Source organism: Rhinopithecus roxellana, chromosome 12 (assembly GCF_007565055.1).
Source record: "Rhinopithecus roxellana isolate Shanxi Qingling chromosome 12, ASM756505v1, whole genome shotgun sequence".
Classification (NCBI taxonomy): domain Eukaryota; kingdom Metazoa; phylum Chordata; class Mammalia; order Primates; family Cercopithecidae; genus Rhinopithecus; species Rhinopithecus roxellana.
The window spans coordinates 95614269-95631916 of NC_044560.1; the positions used below are offsets into that span (position 1 = coordinate 95614269).

Below are 17648 nucleotides of genomic sequence, written 5' to 3' on the forward strand. Positions count from 1 at the left end.
AAGCTCCTGAGGCTGCTCCAGGACTGCTGCCCTTAGATCAGAATGATTTATAGAGGTGAGTCTCCTTAGTGCACTGGGTCTCCCAGAGCAAGGATCCCCCTAGAGCAGGGATACTCTGCTAGGAAAGTACAGTTTTCTAAGTGATTCATTCTCTTCCAGGGCTCACTATCCTAGCCACACAGGGTCCTTGTCGGTCCATAGCCTCAGCGCCAGCTCCCCAGATGTTTGACGCTACATGAGTTCCAGTCTCTGCCCTCATGTCCAAAGGGAACTGGACTCTAGATTCCATGGCTCTTCCTCACATGAACCAGGCTCTCCTAGAGCAAGGCAGGAACAAAGCCAACTTAAATGAACTCTGCCTCCCAACCAGAGTGATATATCAGGGCCAGTCAGGAGGGTCAGAGGTCACATTCATGATAACAACAAAGGAGAATACTTTCCCAGAGGCTCAGCTAGCGCCACGTCTCTCCTACAGACAAGGCAGCTCTGCCCACAGACTCAGCTCTGAGCAAGAGCCCCCAGAAATCTCCTCAACTGGACTTCTCTGCATGTCTGGGGGACACCAACTAGGGCAGTATCATAATCTGCCCAGCTGCCTGGTCCCCAAGCAGCTCTCCACTGTCAGAAATAACCACATTTCAGTGCATATTAGCTAAGGAAAAGGAAGAGGTTAAGAAAAGAGAAGAACAAAAAGAAAAGGAAGGAGAACAGATATAAGAAAAGAAAGCAAAGGACGGGGGCTCTGAAGCACAAGAGCACCAGGGGAAGCACCCAGTTGGAGCTCAGACACAGTACCTTTTTCAGATTAATCCACTGCTTGAAGTAATCCGCCACTGGCAAGCCCAAGTACTGGCACTGGCCTGGGAGCCTACAAAAAAAGGGAAGAGAGAACAAGTTGGGCGCATCCATGTCCCAGGTATGAAGTCTTAAGATAGGAAGTCCAACAGAGCCTACAAGACAAACAGACCTCAAAAGGTCAATCCATTAGCCATGAGTCCCACCCCACCAAAGAAAGGGACCCCACCTCCAGCACCATGGACACTGGGCTCCAGCTCTAGCCCTCAGATCCAAGTGTGAGAGCCCAAAAACTCTCTTCGAAATAACAGCAGCAGGCCACTATTTCTTAATGGCTTACAGTATGCCAAGCACCTTATATTTTCACATTTCATCTTCAATGCAATGCTGAGACATAGGTACTGTTGTCTACATTTTACAGACTAGAAAATGAGATTTAGAGAGGTTAACCAAGGTCCCACAGCTAAAATATGATAGTGCCAAGAACTGAACCCAGTTCTGTCTGACTCTAAAGCCTATGTTCTTTCTATGCACTGGTTTGTTGTTTTGCTACAGCAGAGAGGCAGACAGACAAGACAGGAGGAGAGAAAGGCAGAGCATATGATTTAGAGATAGATGAGCAGGGGTTTCAGCTCACATTTAAGCCTCTGGCTAGAGGTTTGTTTCAGATAGAGAAGAGGCCAGGCAGAAGGATAAGAAGAGGTCAGAATTTAAATCAAGGGTCTGTTCTTGTTTTTTTTCTTTAAATTAGAATTTATCAACTATCTCCCCCTCTAGTTGGTGATGCTGTTTTACTCAGACAAATCCACTCAATCAAACATGCACTGATGCTTAACGAGGGTCAGGAACTTAGGAGTCAAAAAGTAAGATGTAACTCTTGCCCATAAAGGGCTCAGTTTGTTCAGAGGTACGGGCAATGAAAGAAAGACAAAAACAGCCTTAAGTTGGAGCATGGGGGCATATGCAAGAATGGAGGAAGGCAATACTGGAAATAGCAGCCAGGAAAGATCATAGTCTTATTCCTAAGAGAAGAGCTTTGTCACAGGCAATGGAGAGCCTCTGATGAGTTGTGATTTACCAAGATTGTTCTAGAGGCAGCAAAAATAATAGACTAAAAGAGCAGGGTAGGAGCCGGGAGAGAGAAATAGTAGTGGTAAAGGTGGTGATCAAGGAACAGACATTAAGATGTAAAGGAGGCCTCCGTGACTAAATGAAATGTGCGGCCCAGTGAGAAAACAGTAGAGCTACGTTGCTAGCTTCGTGCTGCTCACTAAGATGGATCCAAAGAAGGAAGCAGTGGCATGGAGAGCCTATGTGACATCTGGAGCAAGCCAGCATTTGGTCAATTTTATTACTGTTTTTAAATGCTCTACCTGTAGCATACCCACTTTCTGCCCAAACTCGGGGGGAACTGCTCCCCTGCCCCATTTTTAGTATGCCACTAGAAGGAAGCATGAGGTTGGGAATGCAGTTGTAGATATATGCCTGACACACAATAAGCACTCGATGTCTGCTGAGTTTGAAGTGCCTAGGAGATACTTGGCAGTGAAATGGTGTCTCAGAGGCAACTGGATATCCAGTTTTGAAGAGCGGTCTGGAATAAGAATACGGATTGCCAAATCATTAATATAATTATTAATGTAATCATTCACATAACTTAAGTAAAATTAAAGCCAGGAGAGTAAATCAGATCACCTGGGAACAGTATAGAGTGAGGTGAGCAGAGGGCCCAGGCTAATGCCTTGCAAGTTTTATTGAGCTAAAATGAAACCAGGTTACCTCCATCAGACCATCATCACACACAAAAGGACCTCACTTCATGAAGCGGCCAGATCTAATTTTGGACTCGATTCTTAGAACATCCTTCCTTAAATACTAAAGTCTGTCTCCCTGTAACATCTACCCATTGGTCCAAAGTATGTCTTTAGAAAATACAGAGAAAAAGACTTCCATCTTTTCCTCACAGAACCCTTCCAAGATCTGAGGGTCTAGAAAGCTTCCATGAGAGTCCTCTTCTCCAACCCACATATCCTTATCAACTTTAAGAGTTCCTCAGGAGACAATATGCCATGAGTCAGGACTTACCCAACCTATCCCCATTCCCAAAGGGCAGGGCCCCAGACCTTTCTCAGGGTATTAGACACTTAAAGTCAGACATGCTCTTTTGACCTCACTTCATGTTACCTGTGGTCAATCTAAACTGTGATAAAAGCGTGCTTCCCCTTTCTGGAATATATAGAACTGATTTTTGAGTTTGAAATGTAAGTCATTAGTGTCAACTGCCACAGAGTGGTCAAGCAAGATGACAGTTGGGAAAAACCCAATGGATTGAGTAACGAGGAGGTCACAAATAATCTTCGTGAAAGGGGGATCAGTGGGCTGAGTGTGGGAGGCGGAAGGAAACCTGCAAAGTGTGTAAAGAGTGAAAGATAACACAGTGGAGATTACAAGTGCAAAATCCTTTTCTAGAAAGTTTGGCTACAAGAATCCAGTTGAGATGACTGATTCCACTCCAGAAAGTTCAAAGCAGTTCAGCCTTCCCTCCATTACCCTTCAAATATTTGACAGATACTAATAGAAAATTGATCCCCTTGTTTCAGGCAGTGTATAGTAAGGATTTACTTTTATGAGACCCAAGATATCTCACCTGAAGAACAGGTTACTCTCAAACATCCAAGTGGCACAGTGACATTAACTACAACTGGTCAGTTTCCCGGAAGGGAAATTCTGGCTGAGGCCAAGATGATGAAGGAGTATCCAGACAGATGTGCCCATGTGGAATGAAGGACCAAGAACATGAGGAAATAAGGCAAGGTTTTTAAGGATGAAAGGTAGCCTTAGGAGCTAGAATGTGGTTGCCTAAAAAGCAGAACTGTAATCTGACAATAATTCTATTTCCTTCAATCTTTCTTTCATGTTCTTTATCCTTGGTATTTGTGAAAATCCTTGCTGAACTCAGCTATTTTAGAAAAATCACATTAAGGTCTATGAGTGAAGGGGGCCACCAGAAACAGCAGAATCTACAAAGGGAATAAGTCAGGGGGACTGGCCAGCAAAAGGCAGGGAGCCTCAATCTTATTCTCCCCTAGCCAACTGCAGCACTCTCTTTTAGTTGACACAGGCCAGGAGTCCTTTTGGCTCTGGCTAGCCCTGGGAGAGGAAGGGGCGCTCTCTTTAGCAGAATTTTAAGGGAAGACACAGCTGTAGACATTTCCACTGTCTAAGAAGGGTCTTCGTCAGTAGGATCATACCTGTCCTTCTCAGACGAGGACTTATCCCAGAGGGGCCACACTGAGGACAGACCAGACTGTCAGGTTGGACACTCAGCCTGAGATATGGCTCAGCAGCAGTTCTGAGTGCCATTCTGAATTCCATGTCTGACTGATGCACATGGGGGTTAGGCACTATAATTCTCACTTAGGGACTCTAGCAACTTGCAGGTACACACACAGTTTGCAGAGTCACTCGCAGGCATTCAGGTTGCTGAATAGTCCTCTGGGTGGTCCTAGCCCTATGACTCCAAGACACAAGCCATACAAATGTGGCAGGGCCCAGCCCCATCTTCATGAGAGACATAGGACCAAATGCCAGAATTTGAGCTCGCAGGTGCCTCATGGGAAGACAGCTACATATCTCTATCACACACCCTACCCCAGCTTAGAGGGGATCAAGACAGGAAATCTGTGAGGAAAGTGGGTTAGAGTGGTCATCATCCCTTACACAAAAGAGGAAACTGAGGCTCAGAGAAGAAAAGGATTTGTTCAAACAACAAGCCAAGGGTAGTACTAGAAATGGAACCTAAAGCTTCTGACTGCACAGGCATAAGCTGTATAGATACACTCAGGGTTCTCTACAGTCCCTGGGAAGGCAAAGCCTGGGGCCTTAGAGAAGCAAGTAGCATAGTGGTCACTGCTCAAGGCCACGCCTGGGTTCAAGGTTCTTAAGAGCCTAAGGTCAGTGGGTATCAGTGGGTACATGGTACCACCAAACTGTCAAAAAAAAAAAAAAAAAAAAAAGTCCCCCAGGGACAAAGGGTCTGAATGCTGTACATTCCTACCAGATCCTGATTCCAAGAAAAGAGCCACTGGCAGTGGGCCCTGGACTAGCCTGCGGGCACGAATGTGCAGGCAGGTTTACGGTGCCCAGGTCTCCATGCAGCTGGATTCACTGGGCACAAAGCTCCCCAACTGCCCAAACATCATCTGGTCATGCTTATTACTGCTGCCCAATGAAATTTTATGCACCGAGTCCACAGGTGTGATTTCCCCTTCTTTATGAGGGCCGGAATGACATCACTGATGGCCAATAGAAAAGAGCCAATTATGTCCAGGCCATAAAAAGGAATGAGATTTTTTTCAACCAAATCAAAAGTTCCTTCAGTTTCATGAATGCAAGAGGCCCCTTTAAGGAAGGGTCCCCCAATCCTGCCTGTGGGCTCAAGGGACATGATTGCTTTCCAAAGACTAGGGGTCTTAGGCCAGAAAGGTGGTCCACCCTTGGCATTTATCATGTGACCCTGCTATCACCACACTGGCCCCTCAGGGTCACCAGAACAGATGAACAAACCCTACCCTCAGACCCTAGTCAGCTCCTCTCTACTCCATCCAGGGGAAAATTAGAAGAGACAAGATACTCAACTTCCTTTATTACTCCTTTTGAATAACAGAAAAGAAAGCAAAGAGCATTCCCCCCGCTTAGAAAGAAGAGAACAATATAGAGGAAACGGGGTGTAAGAAACTGCCCCTCACCCCCATAAGCACACAGCACAAAGCAAAAGGAGCCAGCCTTCCCCACCCCACCCCTCATTCAGCCCTGCCACCTGCAACTGAGCCACACTGGCTCGGCCCGAGACAGCCCTGATGGCAAACAGGTGTGGCTAGCCCGGCGCCAGCCAAGGCAGGGGAGTAGCTCATTAGGGGAACACCCCCCTCACTAATGGGTATGGCCACGGTGAAGCTATTGTGAGCGGGAGCTCAGCTTTGAAGATTAGGTGAGGCAGACGTGGGGGGAGAGTTGCTAAGCTGAGGCAAGGAAAGCTGCACATCCATGGAGGTCTGCCAGACAGACTGGCAGACAGGCCAACAGCTAGGACCAGCAAAAGAGCAGGCACCATGCTGGAAAAGGTGATGGACACTCTGCCTTCCACGCTTTCATCTCTTCAAGACTTAGGGGCAAACCCAACTCAGGGAGATGCATGTCATTCTCACTTTTAGCAGACTCAAAAATTTGAAGAGGAAGGGGACCAGCAGACTCTGGAGGCCTCCTTGGCTCCTTTCTCCCTCTCAAGAAAGGCTGTGGTACCTGGATCTTGGAGTGATGTGAGCTGGCAGTCCTGGTGCCCGCCAGCTCCAGGACAGGCACACACTATTCGCCTGCAGGAGCAAACTACTGTATTCCATGTGATATGCAGCAATGAGGGAGTGTGGAGAGGCTCTGTCTTCTTCAAAGTCATCATTGGACCATGGAGGCACGGAAGGCCCAGGTTTGGGGAGGAGTGGGCCAGTAGAAGCCAACCAACCAGCCAGCTAGAAGATCCTACCACAGGGATACCTGTGAGGGGTGGGTGGGCTTGCTTCCATGCAGAGTTGCCACACTTGCTCATTCCAATACACTCTCAAAGAATGCTGTCGCTAGCAACCCTGCAGCTCATAACTGCCACAATTTCCTATGCTTCTCTCCAAGTCTTGAGCCTCAGGAAAGGGCCCATTCCCACTGGATCCCAGTCAGGGAGTCCTATCTAGTCAGAGCCTCCACAGGTAGCACGATGTGAGTCTGTGTCCAGCACATTCAGGCTACTCCAGTTGAGGTAGCACTTAGCTGGGGACACAGCTCTTTGTCTCTCCTGTTTCCGTTCCCCCACCCAGAGGAGATAAACAGACCCTGGGTGATAAACGGCCCGCCTTTCACGATCACTTTTCCTCAAGTTGAGGAGAGTAGCTAGTGATGGATGGGCTGGAATTTGGTTATCAGGAAGGGCTGTCAGCCAGAGGTGCCTATCTCCTCCCCCACTACGCAGGGCATCATTACACTGTGGCATCGAGGTAAAATATGACCAAGGGGAGGGAAGGAAGAAAGAGGGGAAGGCTGAGCTTACACACGGAGCAAATTGAGCAACAATGAGAGCAGGCACGAGGCTGGGACGTTAGTTATCTGCCCGTGACACCTTTTATCTCTGCACAAATTGGTCCTTCCTCCCCCACCGCATCCTCTTATACAAACAGAGGCAGACACAATGTGTCACCACTGCAACAGCGTAGCAATTTAACCCGAATTAGTGAGGGGGTCAAGCTAGGAAATAGGGGTTTCTCATTTCAACAGGTTCCTTAGTCTCAGCTCTGAACTACCACATTGAGCGAAGGAGGGTAGAGAGAAGGCAGACTCATAATTGAATTCACTCACTTGGCCGCTGCTGATGTATAAAAAATTAATGCATGAGCCTCATACTTATCAAAGCTGGTTAGTATCTATCTCACCTGCAAGATGCACCATGTCAGAAGACACAGCATGGGCCCGCCCCAGGCAGGCCTAGTACTCAGTGCCTTTAGCCGGGATAGGAATCAGCAAGAACAGGAAGAGAAAAGCACTGCCCAGGGACATCAGCCCCAAGCCATAAACCCCTGCTAGAAGCCTACAGGACAAAGTGCTGGGGAGGGCTGGGGTTACTATAGGAGCAGATCACATCAAAGGTGGTCCTTGACAGTTCAAGAATACACTTCAGCCTACACAGAAAAAAGGCATCCTGGCTCCACCTCCAAGAGAAGATGTCCAGGTTGTTCTGTGAATAACCCCTCAGACAGACAGTCCCACACTGCTGTGCCTGAAACTGAGGATGCCAGTGGCAGCACTGATGGCACTGACAAGGCAAAAGAGCAGGGAGGAGAGGAGCCTGGCCTTTTCCCCAGTGACCTCGCCTACTGCAGGACCTGGAGTGACAGATGGAGATGGCACCTTGGGACTCATTCTCCCCATCAAAGTCCCCTGACGGTGGGGCAGGCGGCTCAACCCCTGCCCAGTACCACGGCTCCACTACACTAAGATAACTTGGTCAAATGACCACGTGTCCTGGGGTAAGTGTCTTCACCTCCACGCCCTGCTCTGTGAGGGTTAAAGGAGCCAACCAAGGGAAACATGCTTTACAAATAAGGCCTCATAGAAGGGATTCCGGCTATAAGGAGATCGATTAAGATCAAACCTGCAATGGCCTTTGGAGATGCTTCCAGGCCACCTGCATCGACAAGACAGTGCCTTGGTCAGGAAAAGGATACTGGAGAAGGCTTGCTGTGGGTGACAGGAAAAGGGAAAGTTCCAGAACCACTCCACAGCTGCAAAACAAATTCCAAGAAGCTTGGGCTGAGGGGAGGAGTTATGAGTAGAGGAAGCACCTTGGGACTCATTCTCCAAATCCAAAGAATCAGCACACAAATACCAAGGAACAAAAGCCAAGACCCCAGGCCAGACACAAAATGAGAGAGCTTTCTACATCAACCAACCACTTCATATTCAGGAGTATCACTGAGACCCAGGACCCTCAGACAGAGGCTAATGGAACTTGATTTCTCTCTTGAGAGAGCTTCCAGGCCCACCTAGAAGATAACCACAGCAGACACAGAACGGTCACTGTAGGAGTGACTACTGAGAAGTGGCCATCTCACTTCTGCTGGTGGGAGGGCAATGTCAAGGGTACTCAGAGACTCAGCTGCAATTCCCCAGGCTCAAGCAAGTGCGCGTGCGTGCACACATGCGATCCCTCCATTCTCCGCTGCCGGCCCACAACCCTGGAGGGAATGCACTGCTGACTTATCAGCCCACTTTGCCCCCACACTTGCCCCCATCCTCTGGGACAGCTGCAGGTTACAATTCCAACCACAGGCTTCAGAAAGATGATACACTTGCTGGAGCCTGCGAAGGGTCAGGAGAGAGTACTGTTTGAAATACCAGCATGACAGCTGGCTCCTTGTCTGTCTCTTCCTCCCCTACCCCCTCCCCAAACTTGTCATGGTACAAGAAGTGTATAAGCAGCCCATCAGCTTTAAATATCAGTGTGCGTGAAGCAAGAGCACGAGAGCGAGGGAGCGGGAAGCCGACAGCAAGCGCCTCTGTCGCCACTGCCTGTCAGGGAACACTAATGAATTTCACCACCAGCAGCCAGGCTTCAGATGGGGGTGAGCTGGGGGCTGGGGGGTTTTCTAGGGAGAACTCTGGCAATATTAAAACATATTTTCCCAAAGCGCTGTTAATAAATGTCATTGCGGAGCTGAGAACTATGGCCTACCACCAGGACTTCAAGGGCAGAAAGGCGTGAGGCAAGCCCCACTGTCCTCTTAAACAGGGATGAGAGCGCAAGCATGAGGCTGGAGGCAGCCGGTTGAGCCCCACAGTGAGGCTGGGTGACCCTGGCAAGCCTCTCACTTCGTCTTGCCACCGTTACCCGCACTCACCTCATCAAGGCCTTGGGATGCCTTGTTGAGAGGACTAGGATAAGAAGGAAAGGCCTGAGGCAGGGAGAGATGACCAGCTGTGCCTTCCTGGCCAGACTTACCACCCACCCCACCTCAACCAACTTCAGCTCACTTACTTCACAGTGAGGCCCCACAAGCAAGGGGTTACAGGCCATGCTTCCAGACTCAGGTGAGGTGGGGTGAGAAACTCTGGCACCAGTCCTAACAGGAAGCTACATTTCCCCCACAGATGTCAGGAGCCAGAGCTCCTTATTATTTTACAAAGAAATGGAGTGAGAGTGGGAATGTGACTTCCCAAGACCCTACAACTAGAAAGCAGTAAAGCCAGGAATGGAAACCAGGTCTCGTCATTCTAAAAGCCCTGTTCTTTCCACAATGCCACACAGCTTCTTTGAGGCAGGGCTGATCACCTCACTGTCTCCTGTGTGTCCTCTACCCCCAGGCTCTGTCCTTCCCCTCCATTACCCCCTACTGGTACACATGCACCTCTGGCCTGGCATGGGCCACAGCTGCCATGTAGCACTGGGCTGGGCTCCAGACCAGGGTGAACCCAGCCGGGCAGAGAAAGCCCTGGGAATGAGCCAGGCCATCACCTGGGAGTCTCCACAGCTCACAGGACATGGCTGCAGGCATAAGCCCTCCCTTGGGTGCCCTCTGCACAGCTCTGAGCAGGAGTGTCTGATCTGGCAGCGACCTGCTGTGCAGGGGGCAAATGACATTTAATTTCCTCTTGGTTTCCCTATAGTACAGACGAAAGGCCGTCACCTGCGTCTGGGTCTGGCGGCACAGCTGGAAGTGTTCCCAGACATGCTGCTCTGGAGAGTTCCCAACAGAAACCAGAACACAGGCAGTGCAGAGGGATGCCCCATGGTCCAGGTTGCTGGTGTTCCCAAGGAAAGCCAGCTTCAAATCCCTAGTGCCAAAGTTGCTCAAAGTCTCCAAAAGGCACTGTATATGCACATAGCGCCTCCCTGCTCCATGGCTCTTTAGCCTATCTGCCAACTATCTCTCATTTCTTCCCTATGGAGACCACATGAAGCATACAAGTGCCACAAACACCCTGTGGAACCATATGACAAGCACCTCCCCAGTGCCACAAATAGTCCTTAAAATTCTATAACTTGTATCTCCCCAGCCCCTCTCTAGGGAAACAATAAGACAAGTGCCTCTCCAGTGTCCTTTCCACAGCAACTCATCAGGGAAAGGCACAGTGCTCCACCTGTCGTGACTGTAGAAGTGCTGGAGCTGCCATCAAGGCCTGACCTGAGCTCTCTTTCCCAGATGGAATGGCAGAAGCCCCAGTAGGGAGTGGGTATGGAGAGGAGCCTGAGCAAGTGGTGGGAGATTTCCAGGACACTTTGGTCAGTGCCTCAGCTAACGAGCTATTCTCTTTTTGGTCAGGGAAACCAGGAGCTCCTTAGCAGACTGAGCTGTCTCTAAGACACCTTGCTCATCCCACTACAGTCTTCTCCTGGCCTGTGGCCATCTTGACCCTATGCCTGAGCTGCCATTGTGTGGCCTACGATGCCCTCTGGAGGCTCCGCAGAGAGGCATCCTCTTAGTGTTCAGGATCGGGGATGCAGTCTGACCTCCACTCTCAAATAGGTACTCAAGACACAGCTGTGCCTTTAACCCTCTAGCTGGTCTCCTCTGCCCTGATTCCAGCTCCCCTGACTCCTTCAAGAGGTAGAGGCACTTGTCCTATACAGAGTAAGACTTCTAGATGGGCATTAGAATAAGCTAGTGATTTTTAAAGTGTGTTCCATGGAGTCCTAGGGTTCTAATGAGGAACATCAGGCTACTTCATGGACCCGGGGAAGAGGAGGAAGAATGGGAGAGGAAGAATGGGCTGGGCTTTTCCCCATCTTCAACCAGATTCACGCTGGGCTTTAAAATTCTGTTCAAAAGAAAACAAAGTTTAGTGCTAAAAAAAATACTACCATTCCATCTCTCTACAGTGCTCCTCTGGGTTCTCACAGCATTTGTTTTGTGCCTTTATTGCAGTGTCTTCATATTCTACCTTACTTACCCTATTATTAGGTATATGTGTGCTGGTCTTTCTGTCCTGATCACTTGGCAGTCCCCATAGTCCCCAGCACAGTACTTACAGGGCCCAGAGCAGCTCTCAACAGGTGCTGACTTTAGGCTACTACAGGAATGCCAACACTTCTGGGATATGCTGGGGTCAGCACCTTAAATGGCAATTTCCAACAGGATTCCTTGGGAGGGAAGAGCTGCAGTGGAGGGTAACTGGTATTTACTGAAAGGTCCTTGTGAAGATGTATAGCACATGCCACTCTTAAATCAATGAATGGGACACAGCTGCTACCATGAGCAATCATCTAAATCAACTTCCAGGGGACCAAACAAACTTTTGCATTTGGCCAATCTTTGGGAAAAATGCAACAAATTTCAACAGGAAATATCACTCATTAGAAGCTTCCAAACCCTGTGTGTGGGACCACGGGAACACAGGATGATGTTCATCAGATGAGCATTCATGGGTGTGTCCCCTGGCTTCCTGTAGCCTGTAGAGGAGTCACTGGTCCCATGTTTCTGGTTATACGACTGAGAATGGGCAAGGCCCCTTGGCCCCGTCAACCAAGCCTACTGCCTGGGCCTCCTTCTCCAGCTAGGTTTAGGGAGGGGGCCGGGAAAGCAGGGGACTGTGCTCCTCCTAGCTAAAGCCACTTGTTAATAGGCCTTAGATTCCTTTATCCCTGGGGAAAGGAAGGTAGCAATGAGCTCTCTTCTCCACCCCCCTCCACCGTGCCTCCCAGCAGGGCCAGGGAGGACAGCCATTAGTGTGTGCCTCAGCAGACAACGGGGAGGAGAAGTCTCCAGAGCAAAGGACAACTGCAGCAATTAGAATGCAGGGAGGTTCAGAAGCTATTTAACTGGGTGACCCCTGAGGTCGCTGCATCTGACTCCCATCCCTGGATAAATATTGTATGAGAGGGGAGGGGGTGAGCGAGGGAGCCAGAATGCTGCTCCTCCTTCCACTCCTTTCCCCACCCCATGCGCTGCCTCCAGCCACATACACCAGGAACATTATTTACAGTCCTGACAGTCAGAGCAATCACTCTGCTAACCAAGAGGGAATGGACAAAGTCGACTCACCAAAAATTGACTATGGCAATTGAAGAAGAAACCAGAGCTGAGCCAACAGAGCTGAGGGGTGCAAGGCTCCCTCCACAATCTGGGTCCAGCCGAAGCAAATATTCTGTCACCCCAAAACCCCAAACTACTGGCAGGTGAGGCTGGTCTCAATGGCAGAGAGTAAATCAGAAAAATAGAGCATCCTTCCACCTTTCGGGGGCCCCACAGTGAAAAATTCCTGGCTCTCATCACTACCTAGGTGCTCCTTGGCAAAAATGGGAGTCCTAGCTACCTGCCCAGAGGAAGCCAAACCAGCTACATGCCACTTGTCCAGCTTGCCCCTTAGCTGACCTAGTCGGGTAAGGCCAAGAGCAAGAAAGTCAGATATCGCAGGAAGGGGTCAGGGTGGGGGAAGAAGAGAGTGTTTGAGAGCAGGCTGTGCCTCAGCCCCCACATGCACCGCGCCTCCAGTCCTGCTCTAATGCACCCTGACATGCCTCTGAAGACAGAGAGCTGTTTGCAGTCAGCACCGTGATTTGTTAGTAATTATTTCCATGGTGTCACATTGCTGTCACTCTGTTAACAAAGAGACAGGCTGCCTCGGGCTGCCTGCGAGAAAGAATCGCAGAGAAAAAGGCCTGTCAGGCTCCCGGGATTCTCTGGGCTGGCTGGCTTTCTTCCCCAAACCAACGTCCTCGCAAGCTTTGGAAGAAACAGTTTTACAGAACTATCAAGTCTGAGTTGTGTCACCCTTTAGCCAGGGACACTGAGAATTTATCCCACCCACTCACAGTTGCCCTTCCCAAAGCCCTACAAAGCTAAGCCCCCAGAGTCCACAAATCATTCAGGCATGGGCCACTATGCCAGTTGAAGCCTTGAGTTCCCTGGCCTTCAACTCCTAAGACCTCTGCTCCCTGACTTATCTTCTTCACTGGGGTGTTCACAGCCTCTCATGTGCTCTTAGAAACCTGACCAAAGAAACCTAATTCAGACCAAACAGAAGCAGCCACCCTAATGGCATGGCTGGGGAATAAGAAGAATATGATGACAGGGCATCTTTGCCTCTTGCATCTGCCAGCCCCAGTTCAGGAGCACAGTGGCTCAGGTGCCAACACCCCTGTAGCCTTCATGTGCCTCTGCATCTGTGAAGAGACACTTGCGGAGCTGTCTCTGCATGTGACCTGTCTTTCCCAGTGCCTGGATCTGCACAGCATCTGCACTAGGAGAACTGGTGGTTTGCTTTAGCACAAAGTAATGTCTCCATTACCCTGGCTGGGAATTAGAGGACAGATTGGCAAGCGCTGACAAAACAGAGGTCACTCACCTTACAGGCATGGAAAGTTGGAGATTAATTCTCTCCTCTCACAGAGGGAATCAGACTCCAGGATAGTGGAAGGGAAGCACCAATACTGAGAAACCCTTTCACTGCCAAGTAGCAGCAGCTAATGTCACCTGTACCAATATCAGCAGAAAAGGAAGATAAAAGGCCACAAGCCCTAGAGAAGTCCTGCCAAGGTGGCAAGGCCCTCGCCATCTAGCTCCTGCAGAATCCCAAAGGACAGAAGAGCCTGGACAAGACTAAGATTCTTCAAGCATTAGATCCAAAAGGCAGACAGCTGCAAGCACTGGAATGCAAACTCCATGAAGGCAGGATGTTTGGGAAGTTTTCTTTCTTTATTCACTGCTGTATCCTTAATACCTAGAGCAGTGCAGGCACATAGCAGGTAGTCAACACATCTGCTGAAAGAATAAATAAATGAGTCAATACAGCTCAAAGGCCACTTCCACAGGGGCCAGTCTCTCCCTATCATAAGGCCTCAGAGAAGAGGGAGGCCAGTGTAGGTTCCAGAATAGACAGGGAAGACCACATCGCCAAAGGACTGGAATTAGGTTTGAAAGCGTGAGGGGGATTGGGACAAGCTGATGGGCATAGGGAGATTCTCATATTAAATTGAAGATTCACATATTCATTCAGCAAACACACACTAAATAACTAAATAAAGTATAACAGATGTTCCAACAAAAAAATAAAATGTAGTATAATACGAAGGAATACTACATAGAAATATAATAAAAAGCCTAAATTCTTGATACATACAATGCACATGAATCTCCTATACATTATGTTATGCAAAAGAAGTCAGACACAGGTCGGGTGCGGTGTGTCTCATGCCTGTAGTCTCAGCACTTTGGGAGGCCAAAGCAGGCAGATTGCTTGAGCTCAGGAGTTCGAGACCAGCCTGGGCAACGTGGCAAAACCCTGTCTCCACAAAAAAAATACAAAACCTAGCTGGGTGCAGTGCACGTGCCTACAGTCCCGGCTGCTCGGAAGGTTGAGGTGAGAGGATGACTTGAGCCCAGGAGGTAGAGGTTGCAGTGAGCCAAAATCACACCACTGAACTCTAGCCTGGGCGAAAGAAGTCAGACACAAAAGAGAATGCCTTGCGTGACTCCATTTGTACGAACGCCAAGATTAGGTACAAGCTAACCAAAACTAACAGAAGTCAAAAGGGTGGTTAGTTGGCAAGGGGAAGGCATCACTGACTGGGAAGAGCCACAAGGGAACTTCCTGGGATGATGAAAAAGGTTCTTGATCTTGAGCTCGGTGGTAGTTACCCAGGTGTATACTTGTATAAAAATATATTGAGCTATACACTTCATATTTATATATTTATGCATCTGCACCTGTTTCATACCTCAATTTTTTTTTTTTTTTAAGAGACAGGGGCTTACTCTGCTGTCCAGGCTGGAGTACAGTGGCACATTCATAGCTCAATGCAGCCTCAAACTCCTGGGATCAAGCAATCCTCCAGCCTCAGCCTCCTGAGTAGCTAGGATTATAGGCGTGTGCCACCACACCAGGTTATTTTTTAATATATATATATTTTAATAGAGACGGGGCCTTGCTACCCCAGGCTGGCCTCAAACTCATGGCCTCAAACAATCCCGCTTCAGCCTCCCAAAGCACTGGGATTCCAGGTGTAGGCCACTGTGCCAGACCTTGATTTTCTTTAAAGACCCCAAAACAAGCTGATGCTCAAAAAGTGCTTTTAAAAAAACACAGATCTAAACAATATCTCATACAAAGGAAAATATTTTCCAGGAGCACCAGTGGTTCCTGCTTGGAGCTTGGGAAAAAAGGTCCTCCAGCCTTCACTCTCTATCTGACAGAGGTCAGAAAGGCCCAAGCAAATGGCCAAGGCCTAGGAAGGTGAAAAACATTCAAAATACAAAAGAGTAGAGCCAGGGTCCCCCACCTAGGAGGTTGTGGCCTGGTGGGAGGCTGCATGGAACCTCTATTCCATGCCAGGTAAGCTATAGGAAAGCAGAGATAGGTCATACAGTGCAGCCAGGTGTCCAGCTGGTTCTGAGGCCCTCTGAAGCAGCCTGGATTCTGCCACAGAGCACAGAACCAGAATTCCAAAGACTGCTCTGAAGAGCCACCAACATAGGATCCAATTTGTCTTCCTGACAAACCAGGCAGAGACTGGCTGAGTTAGCCCAACTCTGGGCTCAGGTGAAAGTCTCAGAACATACAGCCCCTCCAGCCAGCAAGGAGGAGGTGACAAGACTCTCATCTATGGTCAAGGGGAGAGCCTCTTATCAAATCCAGGGCCAGAACCAAGGCAGCAACACTCGCTTCTGGACCAGTTAAGCAGTCAAGAACCACTCAGTTATCAACTCAGGCCAAAGCATGAGGCTCCTATGGCTTTCAACATCTTGAAGCCTGATCAGTCATTAAGCAAATATCTTTATCTTTTATCAGCGTTTTCACTGAGCAGAATTTCCATTCCAGGGGTTCCTATAATCACTACAATGATTTAGATCCTCTGACACCTTCCTAGGGGGTGAGGAAATGAGGCTGCCACTGGGGTTCCACCCTACAGCCTAGAAGTGCCCAGAAAGTAAAACGCCAGAGGCCCTGTCTGCCACAGAGGGGCTGTGCTTGTTGACCAGACAGCAGAGCTTCTCTTCCAGCCCCCACTGAGGCACAAAGTCCTTCCAGAGCAGAGCACCTATCCCAAACTCAGGCTCCAAAGGAAGGACACGGGGTGAGATGCCTGTTGACTTGCAGCTCCAGGATCACATGGATAAGTGTGAAGGGAGCCAAGGTTGGGAACCAGAAGAGATGCTTTGGCTCCAAAGAAACCTGCTCCTACCCTCAGGCCTGCATCTAGGAAATGGTTAATCCCCAGCCAAGCCCACCATCAGGAGCCCCTTTAGTGCCAGTTCTGGGCCCGGGGACATACGCAGGAGGGGGCTTTCATGTTTGTGAGTAGGCTAGCCCCAGGGGCATCAGGCCGAGGCGGAGCACCTCTCGTTCCTCCAAGCCCAAGAACTCTCAGCCCAAGGAGCTGTCAGGCTAACGAGGCTACCCCACCACCGCTCCATCTGAGCGTGGCAGGCTGCACCGCACGACTGGCTTCAGGTGGCTCTTCTTTAATTAATGGCATCCCAGGCTCTGCAGGGAGCTTCACCCCACAATGAATGGCCCTCTCTCATTAGAGGCAAGCCTGCCATGATATATTCAGGGTGAGGGCCAGGATTCATTTCCCTGTCTGTGGGTTGGGGATGTGAGGGAGGGGAGAGGCAGCAGGGAGAGATTTATATCGAGTGACTTGGATTAGCTGCAGCTGAAACATGACCCCATCAACTCACGCTGCCTTCTTGGGGCTAACCCGGTGCACCTCTGCTGACGAGAGGGCTCCAGGGAAACTGAAGGGAGGGCAGAAGGTCTGGTTCCCATTCTCTCTGAGCTCAGACTACAACTCTAAGTCCCAGAATTCCTATACAATCTTCAGAACCTCCACCCCTGCCCCCACTGTGCACTGGGAGCCTGGGCTGATTCTGAGCCGACCTCACCCATCAAGATACTTTTTATGGCCAGGAAGCTAACCCACTACCCTCATGCCCACAGGACTGAGACCCTGACTATGGCCTCAGTTGGCTCTTCTACTTTGGCAGAAGGCAATACCCTCATTCCTTACCTCAGAGAAGGAGGCCACGACATAGTTTGCCCCCATAACTGCCCCCTAGATAGGACCCAAATATGTTCTGCCACAGGGCATCTCAGACCTCAGGCCACCCTGCACTAGGGAAAAGGCTCCAGGCACCCGTCTGACACAAAAACATGCCATCAGTCATTACCTCACTATGATGATCCATCACGATGAACCCAACCTCCAGGGTGGGGAGGTTCTGGGCACACTAGTCTCCTTCCCTCCACTGCCCTGACCCACCACTACAATGGCTGAGCAGGGGAATTGGTGCCCTTCTAGGCAAAAAGAAAAACTG

The 17648-nt window shown here is 49.5% G+C and overlaps 1 protein-coding gene across 13 annotated transcripts in view; it reads right to left on the reverse strand.

The window, feature by feature from the left end:
* The window catches only part of ERI3 (ERI1 exoribonuclease family member 3), a 136507-nt gene that overhangs the window by 64144 nt on the left and 54715 nt on the right, over positions 1–17648 (reverse strand). For all 13 annotated transcript variants that reach the window (XM_010371918.2, XM_030942183.1, XM_010371920.2 and 10 more), the window contains one exon: positions 796–868. In XM_010371918.2, the coding sequence (XP_010370220.1) occupies positions 796–868 (73 nt within the window). The remainder of the gene's footprint in view (positions 1–795; positions 869–17648) is intronic.